Here is a 22,275-nt window from a genome sequence, read left to right as displayed (position 1 = left end):
AAAAAAGAAATACTCAAATATTCTCACTGATTAAATACACCAACAACCAGTTTTTAGTTCATATGCCTACCCACTGAAAATAATTATCATTCCTTACAGCTCTGACTCAATCCAACCAGTGGTACTTATAGCTGCTGTGATTTTCTTCTAATTCCATCTGCTGCATGAAGAATGTCGATCCATAGAAAGGATTGCTCAATTGCTATTTGAAAATCTCCTCTGATAGAGAGCTTCCTCCACGCGCATACCCAATGGCACTATGTGGCATAATTTACATAATTCACACTATGGCATTGTGTTTCCCTCGAGTTCTTAGCAATAGTGAGCTCAAATTTACCTTCTTTTTATCATCCACTCCTGAAATATATAAGATCTGGTGGCCACAAAAGAAATATATTTTGTCTAGCATATTCTTGCAATTGAAGTGACAGTTACCAGAGACTTCAAATTCTACTTTAATAAAGGTAAAAATTCAAAGTTCCTTAATAACATTAGTCACTTTCAATTCAATTAGTCACAACAAATGTTTAGTTTGTAGATGACTTTCAAGGTTTTCCACCCCATAGGTAAGAAATAATATTTTTACTTTTTTAAAAAAATGTATTTTAGAGAGAGACAGGGAGAGTGTGAGCCAGGGAGAGGGGCAAAGGAAAAGAGAGAATCTTTCTCCACTCAGTGTGGAGCCTGATGTGGGGCTTGATCCCATGACCCTGGGATCATGACCTGAGCCAAAATCAAGAGTGAGACACTCAACCAACTGAGCCACCTGGGTGCCCCTATACTTTTTTAGTACAGATTAAGTGCAAGATTAAAATTTGCCATTTAACTATCTTATCACAATTGCAAAATTTATATTATTTTTTTCATCAAATTGGGACATTAAAGCATAAACTTAAAACAACCATGTCCAAGGTCACCTCCAATAAACTCTGAATGTATCTCAGATATGTAGTACTTCAAAGCCTTTGATCTTTGGGTTATACCAGCTTACCTTCCTGCATGCCATTATCATTTAGCTGTGTTTTCCCTTGTACCAAATACAGCTAGCATTTAAAGCTCCTTGATCTCACTAATGTCATCAATCAAGAACAATACTGTATTAATCTTTAAACATCTGGGGCACATAAAGTTTGACTCAAGCAGTTTGAAATCAACAAGAGAGAAGAAACATTTTTTTTCCAAAATGTGACACCATTTTTGTTATTTTTAAAATGAAAACAGGGACTGTTGGTGGGAATGTAAATTGGTATAGTCACTATGGAAGACAGTATGGAGGTTCCTCAAAAAACTAAAAATAGAACTACCATATAATTCAGTAATCATACTTCAGGGTATATACCCAAGGGAAATGAAAATAGAATATCAAAGAGATATTTCTACTCCCATGTTTATTACAGCAATATTAACAATAGCCATGATACGGAGACAATCTAAGTGTCAATCAGTGGATGAATGGACAAACACATACACACACACACACACACACACACACACACACACACACTGGAAGATCATTCAGCTATGAGAAAGAAGGACATCCTATTGTTTGTCACAACATGGCTGGACCTTGAGGGCATTATGTTAAGTGAAATAAATCAGAAAAATACAAATACTGTATGATATCACTTACATGTGGAATCTATAAAGGCCAAACTCATAGAAACAGAGTAGAATGGTGGTTACCAGGGGCTGGGGATGGAGGAAGGGGAGATGTTGGTCAAAGAGTACAAATTTCCAGTTATAAGTTCTGGGGGTCTAATGCATATTATAGGGATTATAGCTAGCAATACTGTATTATATACTTGAAAGTTGTTGAGAGATAACATCTTAAATGTTCTTACAACAGAAAAGAAATGGTTATTATGTGACATGATGCTGGTGTTAGCTAACACTGTGGTGGTATCATTTTGCACTATATGTGTTTTGAATCAACACATTGTACATCTTAAACCTGAACAGTGTTATATATCAATTATATCTCCACAATGCTGGAAAAGAAATAAATGCAATGTAGAATTTAATTCTGCTGTGGTTATGAAGTAGGAGCTTGAGTCAGATTACACATAGGAATTTTCTCTCTAACTGATCTCACTTGGGCATTGGTACGTGAACATCTATTAACACATAATATCCTATGATTGTAAAGGCATAGACATTTATTGGAGTTTTTATAGAATTTAACTTCAGGTTTTCCCTAAAATCAACTTCCATTAGAAGTCATAAACTGTCCATGTATCAAATATTTCCTTTAGGATGTTTCAAATTTGCACTACTTTTTAAAATAGGTATTCTTATTTCCATTCAGAGCAAGAAGCTGCATATCAAGAGGACTAGAAAAGAAATAGAAATTTTGTTATAGTAAGATTTTCTTCAATATATTAAAATTTTATAGTGGAAGCAACAAAAAAATACACCGCCAGTGTTTCCTTACTCTATTTTTCCTTATCTCAGGTCGCTGTCCTAACAATGACTTCCTTGCATTTTATATTAAATTTTTAATGCCTGTCTTCATTATTATTGTTAACAATTTTAATAATGATAATAACTATCTTTTAAGTACCTTATCATTATGTGCTATGCTTAAAACGCATTTTAAATTGTTATGTCCATACAATCGTCCTTTAAGGGAATTATTATTATCCCAATTATAAAGATGAGGGAAACTAGGTTTAGACAATTAAAATATTTTTAAATTTTCTTTTTATAACACACAGCTATTAGATAGTAGAGTCAGAAGTCAGTCTTACATCTGTCTGATCAAAATATCCATGTTTTTAATATTTTTACAGTACTGTTTTCCTGGAGAGAATTTCTTGAGGGCAGGGACTGCATGAATATTATTTAGGCTCTTTCAGAGCCTTTCATACTATGTACACAGTATAGATACTGAGTTTAAACAAAATGAATGAATTAATAAATGGATAAATAGATTAATAGCTCTCACACCTGTTTTGGGTTTTGATTCAGATAGTGGCAGGAGGATTGAAAGTTTCCTTCACTAGTATATTCCATTTTTTTTTTGAAGACAGCTAGTTTATCTTATTTGGAAATATCACTCTTTTGGTCTGCCTTTTGTATGTCTTTCTTTTAAAAGACTCTAGATGGGGGTGGGGGAATACCTGGGTGGCTTAGTTGGTTAAGCCTCTGACTTAGGCTCAGGTCATGATCTCATGGTTGGTGAGTTGGAGCCCTGTGTCAGGCTTTGTGCTGACATCTCAGAGCCTGGAGCCTGCTTCAGATTCCGTGTCTCCCCCTCTCTCTGCCCCTCCCCTGCTCACACTCTGTCTCTCTCTCTCTCTCTCTCAAAAATAAATAAACATTAAACAAAATTTTTAAAGTAAAAAAACGTAAAAGGCTCTAGATGGAATTCTAGTCCCACAAAATATATAAAAGAATCTTTCTTATTACAAAAATCACTTTAGGATAAAAATTTAATTCAATATGTCTCAATATTTCTTGTGAAGACACACAAGATAATACCAAAAAAAAAAAAAATCATCCAGTGAGCCTTATCTTGTCTGCCTGGGAAACAAAGGATGCCCCCTCCTTCCCAGTAGAAAGGCTATATAACCAAACTCAGTTTTCCATTGGCTCAGGTAACAGGGAAAGTCTCCACATATTGGAAAACTAGTGTTTCCATTTGTTCTTCTAAATAGTTTGTACTTCACAATTTTTTGCCATAAATATCTGACTGCTTGGTACCTGAGACCTATGTATTAATTCTCCTATAAATCTATTTCATGGGGATTCTTTCTCTGGAGTACATGACACATTTAGCATTGTTCCATACCTTGTCTAAGTCTGTGAAATCATGAAGGAACTTACTGTCTTCTGTTTACTTGTTTTTTTCATGTTTACCCCGAAAAACATTTTCTTACCTACATTATAAAAGATTGTCTGTCCATTTACCCTCAACCTGCTCCATATATTGCCTGTAGATAGTCTCTTCATTTCAGTGGATTCCCATGACTCCAAGAGCTTTCTCTGACCTGGGGAGCATGCTCTGTCCATAAATAGTACATGTGAGAAGTGTTGGGAAGGTGATATTTTAGGAGTTACCATCTAACAAGAGATGGAGATTTCTAGATAAATATGCTGTTTCTAACCCCTCATTGGTACAGTTTCAAGGTGTGACCCTTACCTTTTCCAAATACCCTCAACAGGAAAGAGCTCTGGTAATCCATAACAGTAACCTGCTCAGTCATGCACACATGAATGGCTTACTTCCCTTCATTATCTTTCTTGCTCAGTCCCTTGCAATTTTTTTTTCTTGAAGCAAGTCCCAAATATACTACATACTCTAAAATTATTGCTTTGATTTGTTTTTGGGGAAACCCTTGATAGACACTCTTATGCCATACTCACCTGTTTATATACTGAGATCATCATAGGGTAAACTTTAATCTTCTATTCCTACTATAAGACATAGTATAAGTCTTTAGCCTGACCATCAAGAGGAGGGAGACAAACCACTATGGTAAATAGAGAAACCAACTGAGTTAAGATTATTGGTGTCCGTATGGTGATAATAATGGTAGTGTATATGCTCTCAAGCCACAGAGATGCTGGACAAGAAGGTCTGACATGAAAAGGGAACTAAAAGAGATATAGATAAACTTCAAAGTCTTTGGATTTTCTTCACTAGCTTGTAAGCCCTTTGAGAAGTTTCATGCCCCTCATCAGAGAACTGCTCATGTTGATGGTTTACATCTCAAAAATGTTGGAAGTATCTCCTAATAACATTTAGGGAAAAAAAAAATAAGTTCATAGCGAGTTACCAGACTATACAGAGAATGAACTCCTTCCAAGGCCATCACAAGCTAGTCAATGGCAACTCTGAAAAGTTGAGTTGTTCATTTATCCAATAAAAGGACTATATTTGTACAGCTAAATAAAACCATGTGTCAGACATTGATATATTAATACATAATTCCCTACTTCAGAATTCTGTGTATTATTGATCACTAACAAAGGCACAGATGAGCCTGCATTTTCCTGAATCACTGCTCAAGGAGGTTAGATGCACACACACCCGCACATACTTCTCCACATCTATATGAGTTATGATGATAGTGTTTTAAAAATGTGAAATCTTGGTTAATAACATTTTATCATTTTAAGTAAAATGCATTATTCAAATCTTACATTTGTCTTGACTTCCTATATGAGGTCTTCTCCGATTCTTTTTAAAATCTAAATTAGTTGCTTCTCACATGTGAAAGTAGATCTTTTCTTATTCTTTTACCATGGCCTAAATAACATTAAATTATATTTGCTCAGTATTTTATATTGTAGCTATACTCTCATCTTTTGAAATCATGGAATCTGTCTTTGTCACTGTTACACATAAAGGATAAACTGCTTCTTGGTATTGCAGAAAGATACAATAGATGTGCAAATGAGGAAGGAAGAAAAAAACAAGAAAGATTGATGGAAGGAAGGTAAAAAGAAAAGATAAAGGAAGAAAGGAATAGAGAGATGGGGGAGATTATAGGAATTAATGAGATGCTTATATACTTGTTACTCAAGTTTATCTCACCTTCTGATTCCTTTTGTTTGGGTAATATAGATTATTTAGGGGAGATCCTTATAATGTGAAACTCCCACCAACATAGACATAGTGCAAGGAGTTTCCATCATAAATGGGTAAGTATACATTTTTCCGGTGTCATTCTGTTCTTTGATCACTTCTGGATGTCAGGCTTCAGAATACAAATCTGAGCAACCCGCATGCGGATCTCCTTGGTCTTCACACCATAGACAATGGGGTTAAGGGCAGGGGGCACAAGCAGATAGATGGTAGACAAGAGGATATGAACATAGGGTGATACATGTCCAAAACGGTGGCTGAAGAAGGAAAAAAAGGCAAGGATATAAAACTCCAGGAAGACAACAATATGGGCAGTACAAGTATTGAATGCTTTGCGTCGTGCCTCCTTCTGGGGAAGACGAAAAACAGCCTGAAATATAAGAATGTAGGAGATGAAGACAAAGATCATGTCAAAACCTAGAATTGCAAAGGCCACAAAGAGCCCATATGATTTATTAATATGGACATCTTCTGCAGCCAACTTGACCACAGCCATGTGCTCACAGTAGGAATGGACAATGACCACAGATTGGAAAAGTTGCAGGCGTTTAAGCAGAATGGGTAAAATTCCAACAAGCACCGTTGCCCGGACTACTACCACCAGTACGATTTGAACTAGAAAGAGAGGTGTGAGGATGGATGTGTGCCTCAAAGGATCACAGATGGCAACATAGCGGTCAAAGGCCATGGCCAACAGGATACCAGATTCCATGCCCTGCAAGGCATGGATAAAGAAGAGCTGAGTGAGGCAAGCATCAAAAGCCATGGAGCACAAGCCAAACCAGAAGATGGCCAACATCTTGGGAGCGATGGCTACACAGAGACCTAGGTCAGTGGCTGCCAAAACTGCTAGGAAGATGTACATGGGTTGGTGAAGACTGCGTTCTGTAAGGATGATGATTAACAAGAAGATGTTCCCCAGCACAGCTACCAGGCACACTCCAAGGAAGGGAAATCCGATCCCAAACTGCACATGCTCTAGTCCAGGGATCCCAATCAGGGTCACAGTCTTTGGGTTCAGATATGACATGTTGGTAGATCCCATCAGGGTGATAAATCCTTTTCTCTCCACTGACTCTGATACCTATTCAGAGAAAAATTATGGATGAAAAATAAGGGAATTCTCATCATGTCTTCTATAATATAAAAAAACATAGATGGAAATGTGGCCACTACTTTTAATTTTGGGGAATCAACAAGTCATTATTAGAACAGGATTCTTGAATATCTTTTCCCAAAGCCAGTGTGGGTGTCTGCATGAGGAAATTGTAGAAATGGAATTTATGATTCTAAGAGCATTGATCTTGCTAGGTTCTGAAGTGTTCTCAGATGGTGCCATAGAGGACAATATTAGCTCCTTTGTCTATATCTATCTCCAAACTCCAGACACCTTTCAGATTAAGAGAAATCCCTCTGTGGCACTTGAAGGCATAGGATAGATTCTCAATCCCATAGACCTGTCCATTGTTTTCAAAGCTCAGAATCTCCAGAAAGTGGCAGCCTTTCCCAGTCTTCCCATTTTTTTGTGGTTTAGGGAGTAAAATAGTGTCCCACAGATCTTAGGAATTGACTCTCAGAGTGGGGAATGAGGAGATTTGTTCTTTCTGCAAATACTGGTTGAGCTGACTATGTGCAGACCCATTATCCAGGTTCATGGAAATGATATGGAGGAGTTGTTCCTTTATCAGTAGAGGCAGAGTGTATTTGACTCACTGAGATAATTCTGTTTGGTTAGCTTTCAAAGTGGATATATAAGCAGAATGGGGTAGATGGTGCTATAAGTAGTCACAGATCCTAGAGAAGACAGAAAGTTGTGAAGATTGATAGGAAGTCAATTGAATAAACAGGCACCATAAATTAGGATAGGATGGTAACCTACAGAAACAGATCAGTTGGAAAACCAGTGTAGCTTAAATATTCTGACAGTATTAATGTGTTTCAGATGCAAAAAGGCAGGGTTGGCTGTGAGCCACTGTAATGTCCATAATGGAGCTCGACCTAACCTAGCGTGCTTTCGTTCATTTTACTGGTGTTATTTGGCCAAGAAAATAATTACTCCTTTTGATTGTACTGTCCCACTTCACACCCACCTCAAACTTCTGGAATTTTTATAATTTGCTCTCTTTCCTTATAAATTTATTCAGTAAACCTTATGTACTCTTTTTTACTTTTTCATTAGCCATTCTACAAGCTTAAAATCATCCAAAAGTTTCATTTTGTTTTCCTTATGATTTTGTCATAGCCAAATCATTGAATAGAGAATACTGCGCTGAATGAGATTTTATACATTTTTCTTTGAAGGGAAACTAGAAGGATTACTGCTATAACATCATAGGAAAAAACAGACTGGTTCACGTCAGTAGGAATATAGATGTGGCTATAACTAAGAAGTCCCTAATGCAATAAAATCTAAAATACATTACTGCTTGATTGAAAGTAGGAGATCATTATATGACCTTCTGTAGCTACATATACCAATGGACTATGACCAAGGCAATAAAAAGCTATATATTATAGAAATTTTGTGAAAGGAAATTCCCTATGATGCCCAAATAATGAGGTTAGGTGAGGAAGTAGTGGATTCTCTAGAAGAGATTACTGATAAACATGAATATACCTTACTAAGGTGACATGAGTAGACAAAGGCAGAACCTAAAAGAACAGTAAAAGGCCACTAGATATATTTTTAATGCTTGACGGTATAAGGATAAAATGCTAAATAGTATAGCATATGCTATATATAAATAATATAAATGTGTACTATATAAATGCAAATATATATGCATTATTTGTATATTTATAATACATAAAATAATTATAATAGTTATACAAGTAATATGAATACATATTATATAAAATAAATTTATATTAGACAAATACATATTTATATAAACATTTGTGTATATAATTTATATTATATAAATATATAAGAAAAATAAAAATATAAAATGTATAAATGTAAACAAAATATATATATATAATTAAATTTGTATATGATAAAATATACATTATATGTAAGGTTTTATATTATATATATAAATATATATGTATATGTAATTTTTTGTATATTATGATGTTTTGATATCTTACAAAACCTTTCTGGCTGGGAGAGACCCACCCCTCTCTGGCTGGGTTAGTTAATTCTTAAGGTAACAAAGGGCCCAGCCAGGATCATACCTTCGATATGCAAACTAACCAGTCCATACCTCCTTTATCTGCCAGGAAACAGTGTCCCGCTGCCTTAATTATCTTGGGGCCAAGTACCAGGAAACTAGACACTACACCTCTAACACAAAATCCACCAAACTTATTCCAACTAACCAATTCTAAACTGTTCACACTTCCCTTCCTTCCTTTCCTGTGGAAATACCAACAAAGGCCAGAGCTTAAGCACTTAAATGCTCTGCCTTTGCCACCCTCCCCACCTCCCCCTCCTTTCCTCTGCCTCCTGATCACCCTGGTGATTTTCTATTTGGCCCTGCAAGGCCTCTGTGTCTCCTGTCTCTAGGACCTATTGGTATGATTACCTCTGTTTTCCTGAGCCTCTCCACTGTTTTTTCTTGAGGCTGCAGCAGACTGATAATCTGATAAAAAGATAACAAATAGTACATAAAATCATGGGATAAGAATTTAGAAATATAGCATATCATCTATTCCTGGCACTACGATATGTTACATGGAATCTTACCCAGTTCCTTAATTTTTCTCAACTGTAAATGGGAGTAATAATGGCACTTAACTCATTGAATTATTGTGAGAACTGTGTTAGTTTATATGTGAAGAACTCAGGACAATGTATGAAAGAAAGTAAACACTCAATGTTTGGTAGTTAGTGCTTGTCAGAACCTGTATAGAACTTCTTCGAATACAGACACATCACTGCCTTCTTGAGAAAGACAAAACAAAAGGTAAAAGGTCAGGTCATGGTCTCACGGTTTATTAGATCGACCCCCACATCGGGCTCATGCTGACACCTCCTCCAATCCTGCACATGAGAAACTTCCTGAAAAAAGAGTTGATTAAAACTTCATGAGATGTTGAATTTTCTGGAGTGGAATACACTCCCTCAGTTTGACCTATGGGATTGGACATTCGTGTAAGCAGATGAAATGATCATTGTTACAACAACAAAAAAACGACTTCCCAATCATGTGCAGACTGTGGTGGAGTCAATATATTTCACTGATTTTAATTAATTTGACCACTTCACCTGATAAATAATCATGTCCTCCTTTAAAGTCTTAGTAGGTAGGGGCACCTGGGTGGCTCAGTCAGTTAAGCATTGGACTCTTGATTTCAGCTCAGGTCATGATCTCATGGTTTGTGAGTTTGAGTCCTGCATTGGGCTCCACACTGACAATGTGGAGTCTGCTTGGGACTCTCTCTCCCTCTCTCTGCACCCCCCAAAAAAAATTAAATTAAAAAAAAACCTTAAAAATAAATAAAGTCAGTAGGTAGATGGAAAACCCATAAATAGGAAAATTAATTTCTAGTAGCTTCTAAGGCCATAAAGGCATGCATCTTATGCAATCTTTCTGTATTAATCAGATCAGAAAAATGTTCATTCCTGGTCCCTGAGTAAAAGAGAAGGAGAGAAGAATAGGAAGATACCTTAAATGGAGGCAGGGTAAAGTATAAGAAACAAGAGACCAATATACTAGATTTTGATGCCCCAGATAAAGAGAAAACTATATTTAGGGAGATGAGTTATGAGCTATGCTTATGGTGGCAACAAGCCCAGATAGTGAAACTATTAAAGGCAATAAATAGGACGTTCCCATTTTTGACTTTCTCTTCATATCTTACAAGCTTTCCTGCTCAAACTGCAAACACACGCACACACACAAACACACACCATTCAAAAACATGGATTATCTTCTTATTTTTTATAAACCAAGAAATGCTAGAACTACTTTGTAGTAAACACTAGAGAAGGAGCTTGAAAACCTTATTTTATTTTATTTTATTTTATTTTATTTTATTTATTTTATTTTGTTTTGTTTTATTTTATTTTATTTTATTTTATTTTTTTTATTTTTGCCCCGCCACTAATTAACTGGGATGGCAGTTCATAGTTTTCTTCACATGGGATTAAGAAGATGGTACTGGATTACCTTTGCATCTCTTCCATCTCTAAATGACATGAATCTAGTCCATCTCTAATATTATTGACAAATGTACTTGGGTCAGAGAAAATGTGACATGTCAAAGGAAAGTATGCCACTGAAAGACGCAGGATTGGGATCATCTAATTCTCTATCCTTTCCAGTTCCTCTTAAAATTTGCTACAATTAGAAACACTGAGCCATACTCAGGTCCCATACTCAGTGGAGAAGAAATTTACCCAGAGAAAGAGAGCTGGCTACAATGTAAGATCAATGGATGAAGCAGCTTTTTTTTTTTTTTTTTTTTTTTTTTTTTTGCTAGGCTTTGATTTGGAAAGGTACTAATAGCTAAGAGTTTTTTATCATCTGTCTTTAGCTGTTGCTTTTCTTGGCCTTTGAATTTGAGGTGATCCCAGGGCAATTTTCAGACCTGGCCTAGAGAGCTCACCACCTGACTGAAACTCAGCCCCATTTTGGAGAAGAAAGGTATCTCTTGCTGGAGGGCACATAGCCAGAAAGCAGTTACTCCATAAGAAGTTATTTTCAAAGAATGAAAATCAGGGAATCTCAAATTATGGGTCATGTTCAGATCATGGTGAATCTGAGATCATTAGAAATGTGGGGGGTGGGGGGGAACATCTAGGAAATGGAAAATTTGTAGATGGAAAAGAGGGAAGACAATTTAGTTCACCCTCTGGCCTATGGCCAGACTTGTGGCTTAAGGGAACAGAAAAGATGCTTATCTTTATAAATACTACTCATAGCATGCAAAATTATGTTGGAAACTTAAAATTGAAACTAAAGGACCTCTATAAAACTATCTCCCCCTTTTTGCTAAAGCAAAGGTTTCACTTCTCAGTTGCTCTTGTTTTCATCACAACATTGTATTGTTTCCTTTGTCTCTATTAAATATTTGGACTCATTTTGTTGAGGCCACTCATGCTTATAATTAGCAACCTGAGCAAGTGCTTCCTTGTCTCCATGAAAGTTATTACCGTGTTCATAATTCTTTTACATGACTAACACCAACTTTGAAATTACTTACTATACTTATTTTATGCCAACATTGTCAAATGCCTCACATTTTCATTCTCTCACTATTCATTTCTTGGAGATTAATTTTAAAAATGGATATTAGGTTCCCCTAATGATGAGGGTTAAAACTGTAGGAACAAGTCTTTTTGATCTCTCTCTTTCTGAATGTGTGTGTGTGGGTGTCTACACACGTGTGTATAAGGGTATACACAAGGATTGGAAAGCAGGTGAATTGCAATAGTGTGTTCCAGTATAGGGTATGTATGGGCCTCATGGATACTGGGGGAAGGGTGTTGCAGTCAAGGACAACAGAAAATGCAAAGACATTGAAGTTGAATATACAATGCATGCTTGGTAGCTGTAAGGAGGCATGGGTAACTGGAAAGGAATAAGCAAGGGGGATTCACTTATAAAGGATAATTTCGAGGGGTGCCTGGGTGACTCAGTCAGTTAAGCGTTTCGACTCTTGATGTTAGCTCAGGTCATGACCTCACGCTTCCTGATCTAGCTGCACATTGTGCTCTGCCCTGATACCATGGAGCCTGCTTGGAATTTCTCTTCTCCATCTCTCTCTGCCCCTCCCCCACTCATGCTCTTTCTTTCTCTCTCAAAATAAACATTAAAAAACTAAAATAAAAGATAATTTTGAGAGATAAGAGTGGTGCAATTGTAAGACCTAGGCTCTGATTCTTAAAAAAAAAAAAAAAAAGGCGAGAAATTGAGTTTGGTTTTGTAGTAGAGAAGTGTTAATGTTCTCAACTGTATTTAAGTAAACTGCCTGGCTATTCCTTTGGTAATTGATATAAGTGGAAAATAGTTGAGACAGGGAGCCATTTATAACCTGCATCAATCAACATAGACCAACTAATGTAGTAAAAAAAATTCCCTAAATCTCAGGAACTTGTAACAACAAAGATATACTTCTCACCTATGTGTCAGTTTTGCTGCTTTGATCCAGGGCTTAGGCTGAAGGCAGAGCCCTTTTATTAACCACTGCTATTGTTGTGTCACCAGAGAAAGAGACTATGAAAGTAAATGATGAATTTAATGTTTATTTATTTTTGAGAGAGAGAGAGAGAAAGAGAAGAAACAGAGTGCTAGCAGGGTAGGGGCAGAGAAAGAGGGAGACAGAATTCAAAGCAGGCTCCAGGCTCAGAGCTGTCAGCACAGAGCTTGACCCGGGGCTTGAACCCACAAGCGTTGAGATCATGACCTGAGCTGAAGTCAGACGCTTAACTGAAACATCCAGACACCCCAGTAAATGATGAATTTTAAATTATTAGTTCATAAGTGACATAAGTCTCTCCATTTCTATTACGTTGACAAGGAAGTCACATGATGTAATACTGATGCGATTAATATGGAAAAAATGTGATTAATATGGCACAGACTGATATGGGTGACATTATTAAGAAAGTTTCATAAATATTAGGGACTAATAATACAATCTACTACATTGTGACTGCAATGTCCAGAAAAAAATTAATGGTTTGTACCAGGTAGTTATTTAGTAAATGAGGTGGCCAGAAGCACTTGTTCTGGATATTTTAATAGGAACCCAACACAATGAGATTTAACCAGAAACAAAAGTTCATATCAATATATGCAGAAAAAGAATTTTCAAAAGTTCTATATGCAATCTTCATTTAAAAAAATATCTACAGGTGTCTGGGTGGCTCAGTTGGTTAAATGTCCAACTTTGACTCAGGTCATGATCTCACAGTTTGTGAGTTCTAGCCCCACATCAGGCTCTGTTCTGACATTTCAGAACCTGGAGCCTGCTTCAGATTCTGTGTCTCCCTCTCCCTCTCTGCCTCTCCCCACCTCACTCATGCTCTGTCTCTTTCTGTCTCTCAAAAATAAATAAAAACATTTAAAAAAGTATAAAAATAAATTAAAAATATAAACAAACAAACATATATCCAGGGGCACCTTGGTGGCTCAGTCAGTTGAGCGTCTGACTTTGGCTCAGGCCATGATCTCAGGGTTTGTGAGTTTGAACCCCACATCAAGCTCTCACTGCTGTCAGCCTGTCAGCTCAGAGCCCGCTTTGGATCCTCTATCCCCCTCTCATTGCCCCTCCCCTGCTTGCACTTGCCCTAAAATAAATAAATATTTTTTTCAAGCAAAAAATAAAAAATAAATATCTAGTCATGAGCAAAATAGGAATATCACTCACATAGACAATTAGAAAACACAGCTGGCCAATAGCCCCTTCCAGCCTGGCTCTTAAAAATATCCTCACTTTTGATGTCAGGAGAGCTGAGTGTTTATGCTTAGTCTGTGCTTTCTTACTTTTTTTTTCTTTAGCAGATGTCAAAGAGAATATTTGATTGTCAGCTATATAGGTGATGGCTGCTGTGAGCACAACACTCACTAAAGATAAATGGCTGACTGGTCCTGCTTGCATATTGTGTTCCCAGTGCATGTACCAACAACTTTATTATTTGCCACGAAGCGCGTGCTGGTTAATGATTCATTGCCTCTCAGCTCCAGGTTCACTTTTTGCCTTCTCTGTGAACATGTGCCTTGGCCCTCTGATTACTTTGTCTTCACAGCTGGTGCAATGCTACACTTTGTCCGTGGGTGGCATGGGTAAGGAACTGAAGGAGGGGAGGGTTTTGCTTCCTGGTTCCGACATGGTCACTCCACAGACTCAGTGCAGTTTGTTTGCCATCTGTAGTCGACAGTAGGCTCCTGCAGCTCTTGCAACTCCTCCAGGGCCCAAATTCTGCAATAAATGAAGCAGGCAGCACCCAGTGGTAGCCGTTTCCTCATGAGCCCTGGCATCCTACAAGATGGACTTGTGGCAAGTTCCACTGAAGCAGTATCACAGCCACTTTTCTGTCTCTCAGTGATCCAAGGCTCTTCATTCTCTAATGAGGTCTGGTTAACAGACCGGAGCTTTATAGTGTTTTTCATCAATGCTTAGGTCTATGATTCACCTTAATTTTGCTATGTCATATGAGGTGGATGTCAAAGTTCATTTTCTCATACAATTATTTGCTCCAGCTCTCCATTTCAGGAAGACTATCTAATCTCCATTACATCACTTATCTATCTTCTTCAAAAAACAAATGACCTTACATGTATGAGTATATTGCATATTTCACGGGTAACAGAAGTCACGATAAATATTAATTTTATTTGTAATTGAATAAATGAAAACACAGAATATCAAAATGTGTAGCATGTGAAAAAGCAATGGTTAAAATAAATCCCTACTTGAAAATGCATAAATTCCAAAAGGGAAAGTTTGAAAACCAATAATCAAAGCTTCTTTATGAATAAGTAAAAAGAACTGCAAATTAAACACAAAGAAAGTAAAAGGAAGGACATGATAAAGATTGGATTAGAAGTCAAATGCATTACAGATAGAAAGTACCATTGTTAGTCTGGATACTTTTTATGTCAACCTAGCTGTGGTTTTGGAGCTAAAAGCTTTTAAGATAGAGCCTAATGATGTGAATCCCCAACAGTGAATGCACGGAGTCCAAACTCTCTCCACCTCTAGGAAATAAAACTATTCTCTACTTGACCACAAACATTTTTTTTTTATATGAAATTTATTGACAAATTGGTTTCCATACAACACCCAGTGCTCATCCCAAAAGGTGCCCTCCTCAATACCCATCACCCACCCTCTCCTCCCTCCCACCCCCCATCAACCCTCAGTTTGTTCTCAGTTTTTAACAGTCTCTTATGCTTTGGCTCTCTCCCACTCTAACCTCTTTTTTTTTTTTTTTTCCTTCCCCTCCCCCATGGGTTCCTGTTAAGTTTCTCAGGATCCACATAAGAGTGAAACCATATGGTATCTGTCTTTCTCTGTATGGCTTATTTCACTTAGCATGACACTCTCCAGTTCCATCCACGTTGCTACAAAAGGCCATATTTCATTTTTTTCTCATTGCCACGTAGTATTCCATTGTGTATATAAACCACAATTTCTTTATCCATTCATCAGTTGATGGACATTTAGGCTCTTTCCATATTTTGGCTATTGTTAAGAGTGCTGCTATGAACATTGGGGTACAAGTGGCCCTATGCATCAGTACTCCTGTATCCCTTGGATAAATTCCTAGCAGTGCTATTGCTGGGTCATAGGATAGGTCTATTTTTAATTTTCTGAGGAACCTCCACACTGCTTTCCAGAGTGGCTGCACCAATTTGCATTCCGACCAACAGTGCAAGAGGGTTCCCGTTTCTCCACATCCTCTCCAGAATCTATAGTCTCCTGATTTGTTCATTTTGGCCACTCTGACTGGCGTGAGGTGATACCTGAGTGTGGTTTTGATTTGTATTTCCTTGATAAGGAGCGACGCTGAACATCTTTTCATGTGCCTGTTGGCCATCCGGATGTCTTCTTTAGAGAAGTGTCTATTCATGTTTTCTGCCCATTTCTTCACTGGGTTGTTTTTCCGGTGTGGAGTTTGGTGAGCTCTTTATAGATTTTGGAAACTAGCCCTTTGTCCGATATGTCATTTGCGAATATCTTTTCCCATTCCGTTGGTTGCCTTTTAGTTTTGTTGGTTGTTTCCTTTGCTGTGCAGAAGCTTTTTATCTTCATAAGGTCCCAGTAATTCACTTTTGCTTTTAATTCCCTTGCCTTTGGGGATGTGTCGAGTAAGAGATTGCTACGGCTGAGGTCAGAGAGGTCTTTTCCTGCTTTCTCCTCTAAGGTTTTGATGGTTTCCTGTCTCACATTTAGGTCCTTTATCCATTTTGAGTTTATTTTTGTGAATGGTGTGAGAAAGTGGTCTAGTTTCAACCTTCTGCATGTTGCTGTCCAGTTCTCCCAGCACCATTTGTTAAAGAGGCTGTCTTTTTTCCATTGGATGTTCTTTCCTGCTTTGTCAAAGATGAGTTGGCCATACGTTTGTGGGTCTAGTTCTGGGGTTTCTATTCTATTCCATTGGTCTATGTGTCTGTTTTTGTGCCAATACCATGCTGTCTTGATGATGACAGCTTTGTAGTAGAGGCTAAAGTCTGGGATTGTGATGCCTCCTGCTTTGGTCTTCTTCTTCAAAATTCCTTTGGCTATTCGGGGCCTTTTGTGGTTCCATATGAATTTTAGGATTGCTTGTTCTAGCTTCGAGAAGAATGCTGGTGCGATTTTGATTGGGATTGCATTGAATGTGTAGATAGCTTTGGGTAGTATTGACATTTTGACAATATTTATTTTTCCAATCCATGAGCAGGGAATGTCTTTCCATTTCTTTAAATCTTCTTCAATTTCCTTCATAAGCTTTCTATAGTTTTCAGCATACAGATCCTTTACATCTTTGGTTAGATTTATTCCTAGGTATTTTATGCTTCTTGGTGCAATTGTGAATGGGATCAGTTTCTTTATTTGTCTTTCTGTTGCTTCATTGTTAATGTATAAGAATGCAACTGATTTCTGTACATTGATTTTGCATCCTGCAACTTTGCTGAATTCCTGTATCAGTTCTAGCAGACTTTTGGTGGAGTCTGTCGGATTTTCCATGTATAATATCATGTCATCTGCAAAAAGAGAAAGCTTGACTTCATCTTTGCCAATTTTGATGCCTTTGATTTCCTTTTGTTGTCTGATTGCTGATGCTAGAACTTCCAGCACTATGTTAAACAGCAGCGGTGAGAGTGGGCATCCTTGTCGTGTTCCTGATCTCAGGGAAAAAGCTCTCAGTTTTTCCCCGTTGAGGATGATGTTAGCTGTGGGCTTTTCATAAATGGCTTTTATGATCTTTAAGTATGTTCCTTCTATCCCGACTTTCTCAAGGGTTTTTATTAAGAAAGGGTGCTGGATTTTGTCAAAGGCCTTTTCTGCATTGATTGACAGGATCATATGGTTCTTATCTTTTCTTTTATTAATGTGATGTATCATGTTGATTGATTTGCGAATGTTGAACCAGCCCTGCATCCCAGGAATGAATCCCACTTGATCATGGTGAATAATTCTTTTTATATGCTGTTGAATTCGATTTGCTAGTATCTTATTGAGAATTTTTGCATCCATACTCATCAGGGATATTGGCCTGTAGTTCTCTTTTTTTACTGGGTCTCTGTCTGGTTTAGGAATCAAAGTAATACTGGCTTCATAGAATGAGTCTGGAAGTTTTCCTTCCCTTTCTATTTCTTGGAATAGCTTGAGAAGGATAGGTATTATCTCTGCTTTAAACGTCTGGTAGAACTCCCCTGGGAAGCCATCTGGGCCTGGACTCTTATTTGTTGGGAGATTTTTGATAACCGATTCAATTTCTTCGCTGGTTATGGGTCTGTTCAAGCTTTCTATTTCCTCGACCACAAACATTTGATAGATCACTGGTGGGATCCATGACTCAGAAGAAAAATCTGTGCCACACGCTTACGAATTACCTTATGTTTTACACCATAGACAATAGGGTTGAGTGCAGGTGGCACAAGGAGATAGATGGTAGAAAGAAGGATGTGGGTAGAAGGAGCAACATGTCCAAAACGGTGGCTGAAAAAGGAGAAGAAGGCAAGAATATAAAACTCAAGGAAAACAAAAATATGAGCTGTGCATGTGTTAAATGCTTTGAGCCGTGCCTCCTTTTGGTGTAGATGAAAAACAGCCTGGAAAATAAGGATATAGGAAATGAGGACAAAAATCATGTCAAATCCCAGTATTGTAAAACCCACTAGGAGACCACATGTTATATTGACTTGGATGTCTTCTGCAGCTAGCTTGACCATGGCCATGTGCTCACAGTAAGAGTGGGGCAATCAGAATGGAATGAAAAACATGAAATCTTTTGATCAGAATGGGTGACAGACCAACCAGCACTGTAGCTCGGATCGCCACTGTTGCTATCATCTGATCCAGGATGGAAGGCGTGAGGTTGGATGGGTCTCAGTGGATCACAGATGGCAATGTAGTGGTCAAAAGCCATGGCCAACAGAATGCCAGACTCCATGCACTGCAAGGCATGAATGAAGAACAGCTGGGTCAGGCAGCTGTCAAAGGCCATGGAGCAAGATCTGAACCAGAAGATGGCCAACATCTTGGGAGCAATGGCTGCGCAGAGTCCTATGTCAGTGGCCGCCAGCACTGCCAGGAAGTTATACACGGGCTGATGCAGGCTACGTTCTGTAGCAATGATGATTAGTAAAATAATATTTCCCAGAAGAGCCACTATGCACACAGCAAAGAAGGGAAACCCAGTCCAAAACTGCGCATGTTCTAGTCCGGGAATTCTGATCAAGATTACAGTTCTGGGGGTCAAATATGATGTATTGATGGATGCCATAGACATTGGTATTCTGTCTTCTTGCTGCTGATTCTGACACCTGCAGAAGGAAACTTGGATGAGAAATGAAGAGGCTTCATTCCTCACTATCATTCAACCATTATCTTTCAACCATTGAGCATTGAGCAAGCAAGTTCAGATCTATGGATGGCAGTATGGCCAGAATGTTCTGATGAAGTTCTATAATAATAATGTCAGAGCGGTAGAAGCAAACAATCCTGCAGACCTTAACCTGAGCTAAAAAATGGGAACATTTCAGTATTCCTGCCTTTGTTTTTGTGGAAATGGAAACCATGAGATGGAAAACACTGATTTTTGCCATCTGTCATCAGCTCTAGCCTAGTTTGCCTGAAAGCCACCGTTAAGTGTTCCTTCTTTATCTACCTAGATGCCAACCCAGTTTCACTGCAGTTGGAAATTCTCCTGGCAGTCTTGATGTCCTAGAAGAAATCTTGTTTCTGTCACTGTGTGTGCATTAATATATAATCCTATGAGAGCCTTCAGTATTACTTCAATATTACTCCTGGTGCCAGAGAGGGAGTTATTTATCTCAGAGTCATTAACATTGGTTCCCAATGGGATTTGTTAGAAGAGTTTATCTTCCTTATATTAACTCATTCATTTATCAAAATATTGAACAAACTACTGCTTTTCCAGGCACTCAACGTGGTCCTTAGAAGAAATTTGAAGAGGGTGTTCATCTTTCAGATACAGCCAGATGAAACTAATTCTCTAAAGTAATTAAGGCTCACTTATTTAGGGTAGATTTGTGGAATAGGGAATGTGAAATAGTCTGTTTTTACTGGGGCTTAGGAAAAGGAAGGAGAAGAAGAAAGAGAAGGGGAAAAAAAAAGAAAAGGATGCACAGTTACCAAATTCAAGAAGAATGGACAATTTAAAATAGGATAGTGTATTAAAAAAAAAAAAAAGCAGGGGTGCCTGGGTGGCTCAGTCAGTTAAGTCTCCGACTTTGGCTCAGGTCATAAACTCATGGTTCATGAGTTAGAGCCCCAAGTCAAGCTCTCTGCTGGCAGCACAGAGCCCAATTTGAATCCTCTGTCCCCCTCTCTCTCTGCACTTACTCTGCTACTCTCTCTCTCAAAAATAAATAAATAAATAAATAAATAAATAAATAAATAAATAAAAGAAAAGAAAAGCAGAATCTGGCTACTTTAGACATACTCTGAAGCTAGGTTAGTGTAATTATGTTTTCTTCCCTGGTAAAGATCACTGGATCACTAGACTTCTTGAGCTCTGGGTAAGATTGCATATCCTCTTTTGCATGGTAGACTCTCTACTTTTGCTTTTTAATACCTTTACACTGTATTGTGAATGGTTAGCTGTGGTTTAAATCCTGAGCACCTCTGACTGTGATGTCTTCTTACAATATGAGTAGTACCTGATATCGAATGTCACATCGAATGTCACAACTGAGCTAATGGTTCTTGAAGTAAAACTCAAAAAAGTGTAGGGACCCATCAATGACTGCGTTCGCCTGGAGTTTATCTCTCATGTTTTCCCAGACTAAGCCCCCAGCAACTTGTCAATTATAGTTTGTATTTTCTTATCCTTGCACTGCTTCTCTTAGAGATTTCTGCTCTGGTAAATTATAATTTTTCTGTCTTCACTTATTGGTTTCTCCAGTTTGGGGGACAGCAGTTTGCCTTGTGACCTTACTTCTCTTATGAGTCTAGGAAGAGTTGCTGACTTCTCAGTTGGTTCAGCTTTTTACTTGTTGTTAGGGTAGAGTGTGAACTTCCAGATTCTCATATGCCAGACTGGAAAACTGAAGTCTGAATCCTGCTGTTTTCATCCATTCTACCACTCTTCATTTTGACTGGGGATTTTAAAACATTTACATTTATTTTTTATTTTTATTTTTTTAATTATTTTTTTTAACATTTATTCATTCTTGAGAGACAGAGCACGAGCAGGGAAGGGGCAGAGAGAGGGAGACACAGAATGCGAAACAGGCTCCAGGCTCCGAGCTGTCAGCACCAAGCCCGACGCGGGGCTCGAACCCACAAACTGCAAGATCCTGACCTGAGCAGAAGTCAGATGCTCAACCGACTGAGCCACCCAAGCTCCCCAAAACATATACATTTAAAATAATTATTCCTAGGGAAGGATTTACCAATACTGTTTTGTTATTTGTTTTCTTTATGTCTTATAACTTTCTTGTCCTTCGTTTCCTCTTTTATTGCCTGTCTTTGTGTTTGCTTAATTTTTGTAATGACACTTTTTGGATTCCTTGACATTTCCTTTTGTGTATAGTTTACAAATATTTTCTTTGTGATTGCCACAGGAATTACATATAACATCCCAAAGTTATAACAATATATTTTAAACTAAACTTCAGTCCCAGACAAAAGCTCTACTCCCTTCTTTAGAACTCCACCACCCACATAATGACATTATGTCATTAATGTTACAAAGTACATCCTTATATATTTCGTATGCATTAACTTAAACTTATAATTGTTTGTGCTTTTGTCTTTCATATCCTGTAGAAGAATAAAAAGCTGAGTTATGAACCAAAATTGGGATAATACTGATTTTTATACCTGTGTATGTATTTATCTTTGCTGAAGAACTTTATATTTTTGTATAGGTTTGAGTTACTCTCTAGCTTCCTTTCATTTCAACAGAAAGGACTCCCTTTAGCATTCCTTGTAAAGCAGGTTTAGAGATAATGAACTCTCTCAGCTTTTGCGTGTCTGGGAATATCCTATTGTCCTCATTTTGAAGGGCAGTTTTGCTAGATAAGGAATTCTTGAATACTTTTTTAATAATTTACATATAGCACCCCCCTCTGTTCTGGCCTGCAAAGTTTATGTCCCAAGTTGCAATGGAATGAAGCTGATGTGTTAAAGGAATAAAGAATGTGTTCTCTATCTTTTCAGTTCCCTTCAAGTCCTGTTAAGTGGTTGACAGATTATATCAAAATACTAAGAGATGGCTATATCTGCAACTGTAAACCCAAGGGAGTGTACAGATAAACTATGATTCCTGCAACTAGGAAGATTATCAAATATTTACCAACAATACAAATACCCCCCTCCCCTTTCTTAGTGATTCCATGAGGACCTGTTTGTGTCACTTGTTATTCTTGCTTATCCTCTGAGATTACCCTGTTGAAGCTACTATATATGGAAACTACATGTTTAGGTTGCTTCTTGGTTCTGAGTCCGTTTCCTTGTGAGATAGTTAAGGTTATGAAACTAAAGAAGGATGGAGAGAAAGATAGTCTGAGCAATCTAAGGAAAACTTTCAAAGACATGGGATTTTCTTAACATCT

At 37.7% G+C, this 22,275-nt stretch overlaps 1 protein-coding gene and 1 pseudogene across 1 annotated transcript; both read right to left on the bottom strand.

Annotated features, from left to right (window-relative positions):
• Positions 1-5,440: 5,440 nt before the first annotated feature.
• Positions 5,441-6,743, bottom strand: LOC101084734 (olfactory receptor 52A1-like). Its single transcript, XM_023239709.2, has one exon. It carries the CDS (start codon positions 6,633-6,635, stop codon positions 5,685-5,687), a length of 951 nt encoding a protein of 316 aa, XP_023095477.2. The 5' UTR covers positions 6,636-6,743; the 3' UTR covers positions 5,441-5,684.
• An 11,155-nt stretch (positions 6,744-17,898) lies between these two features.
• On the bottom strand, positions 17,899-19,063 carry LOC101084476 (annotated as a pseudogene).
• Positions 19,064-22,275: the final 3,212 nt, after the last annotated feature.

The sequence above is a fragment of the Felis catus genome, chromosome D1 (genome assembly GCF_018350175.1).
Source record: "Felis catus isolate Fca126 chromosome D1, F.catus_Fca126_mat1.0, whole genome shotgun sequence".
Classification (NCBI taxonomy): domain Eukaryota; kingdom Metazoa; phylum Chordata; class Mammalia; order Carnivora; family Felidae; genus Felis; species Felis catus.
This window is presented reverse-complemented; position numbering and strand designations above follow the sequence as displayed.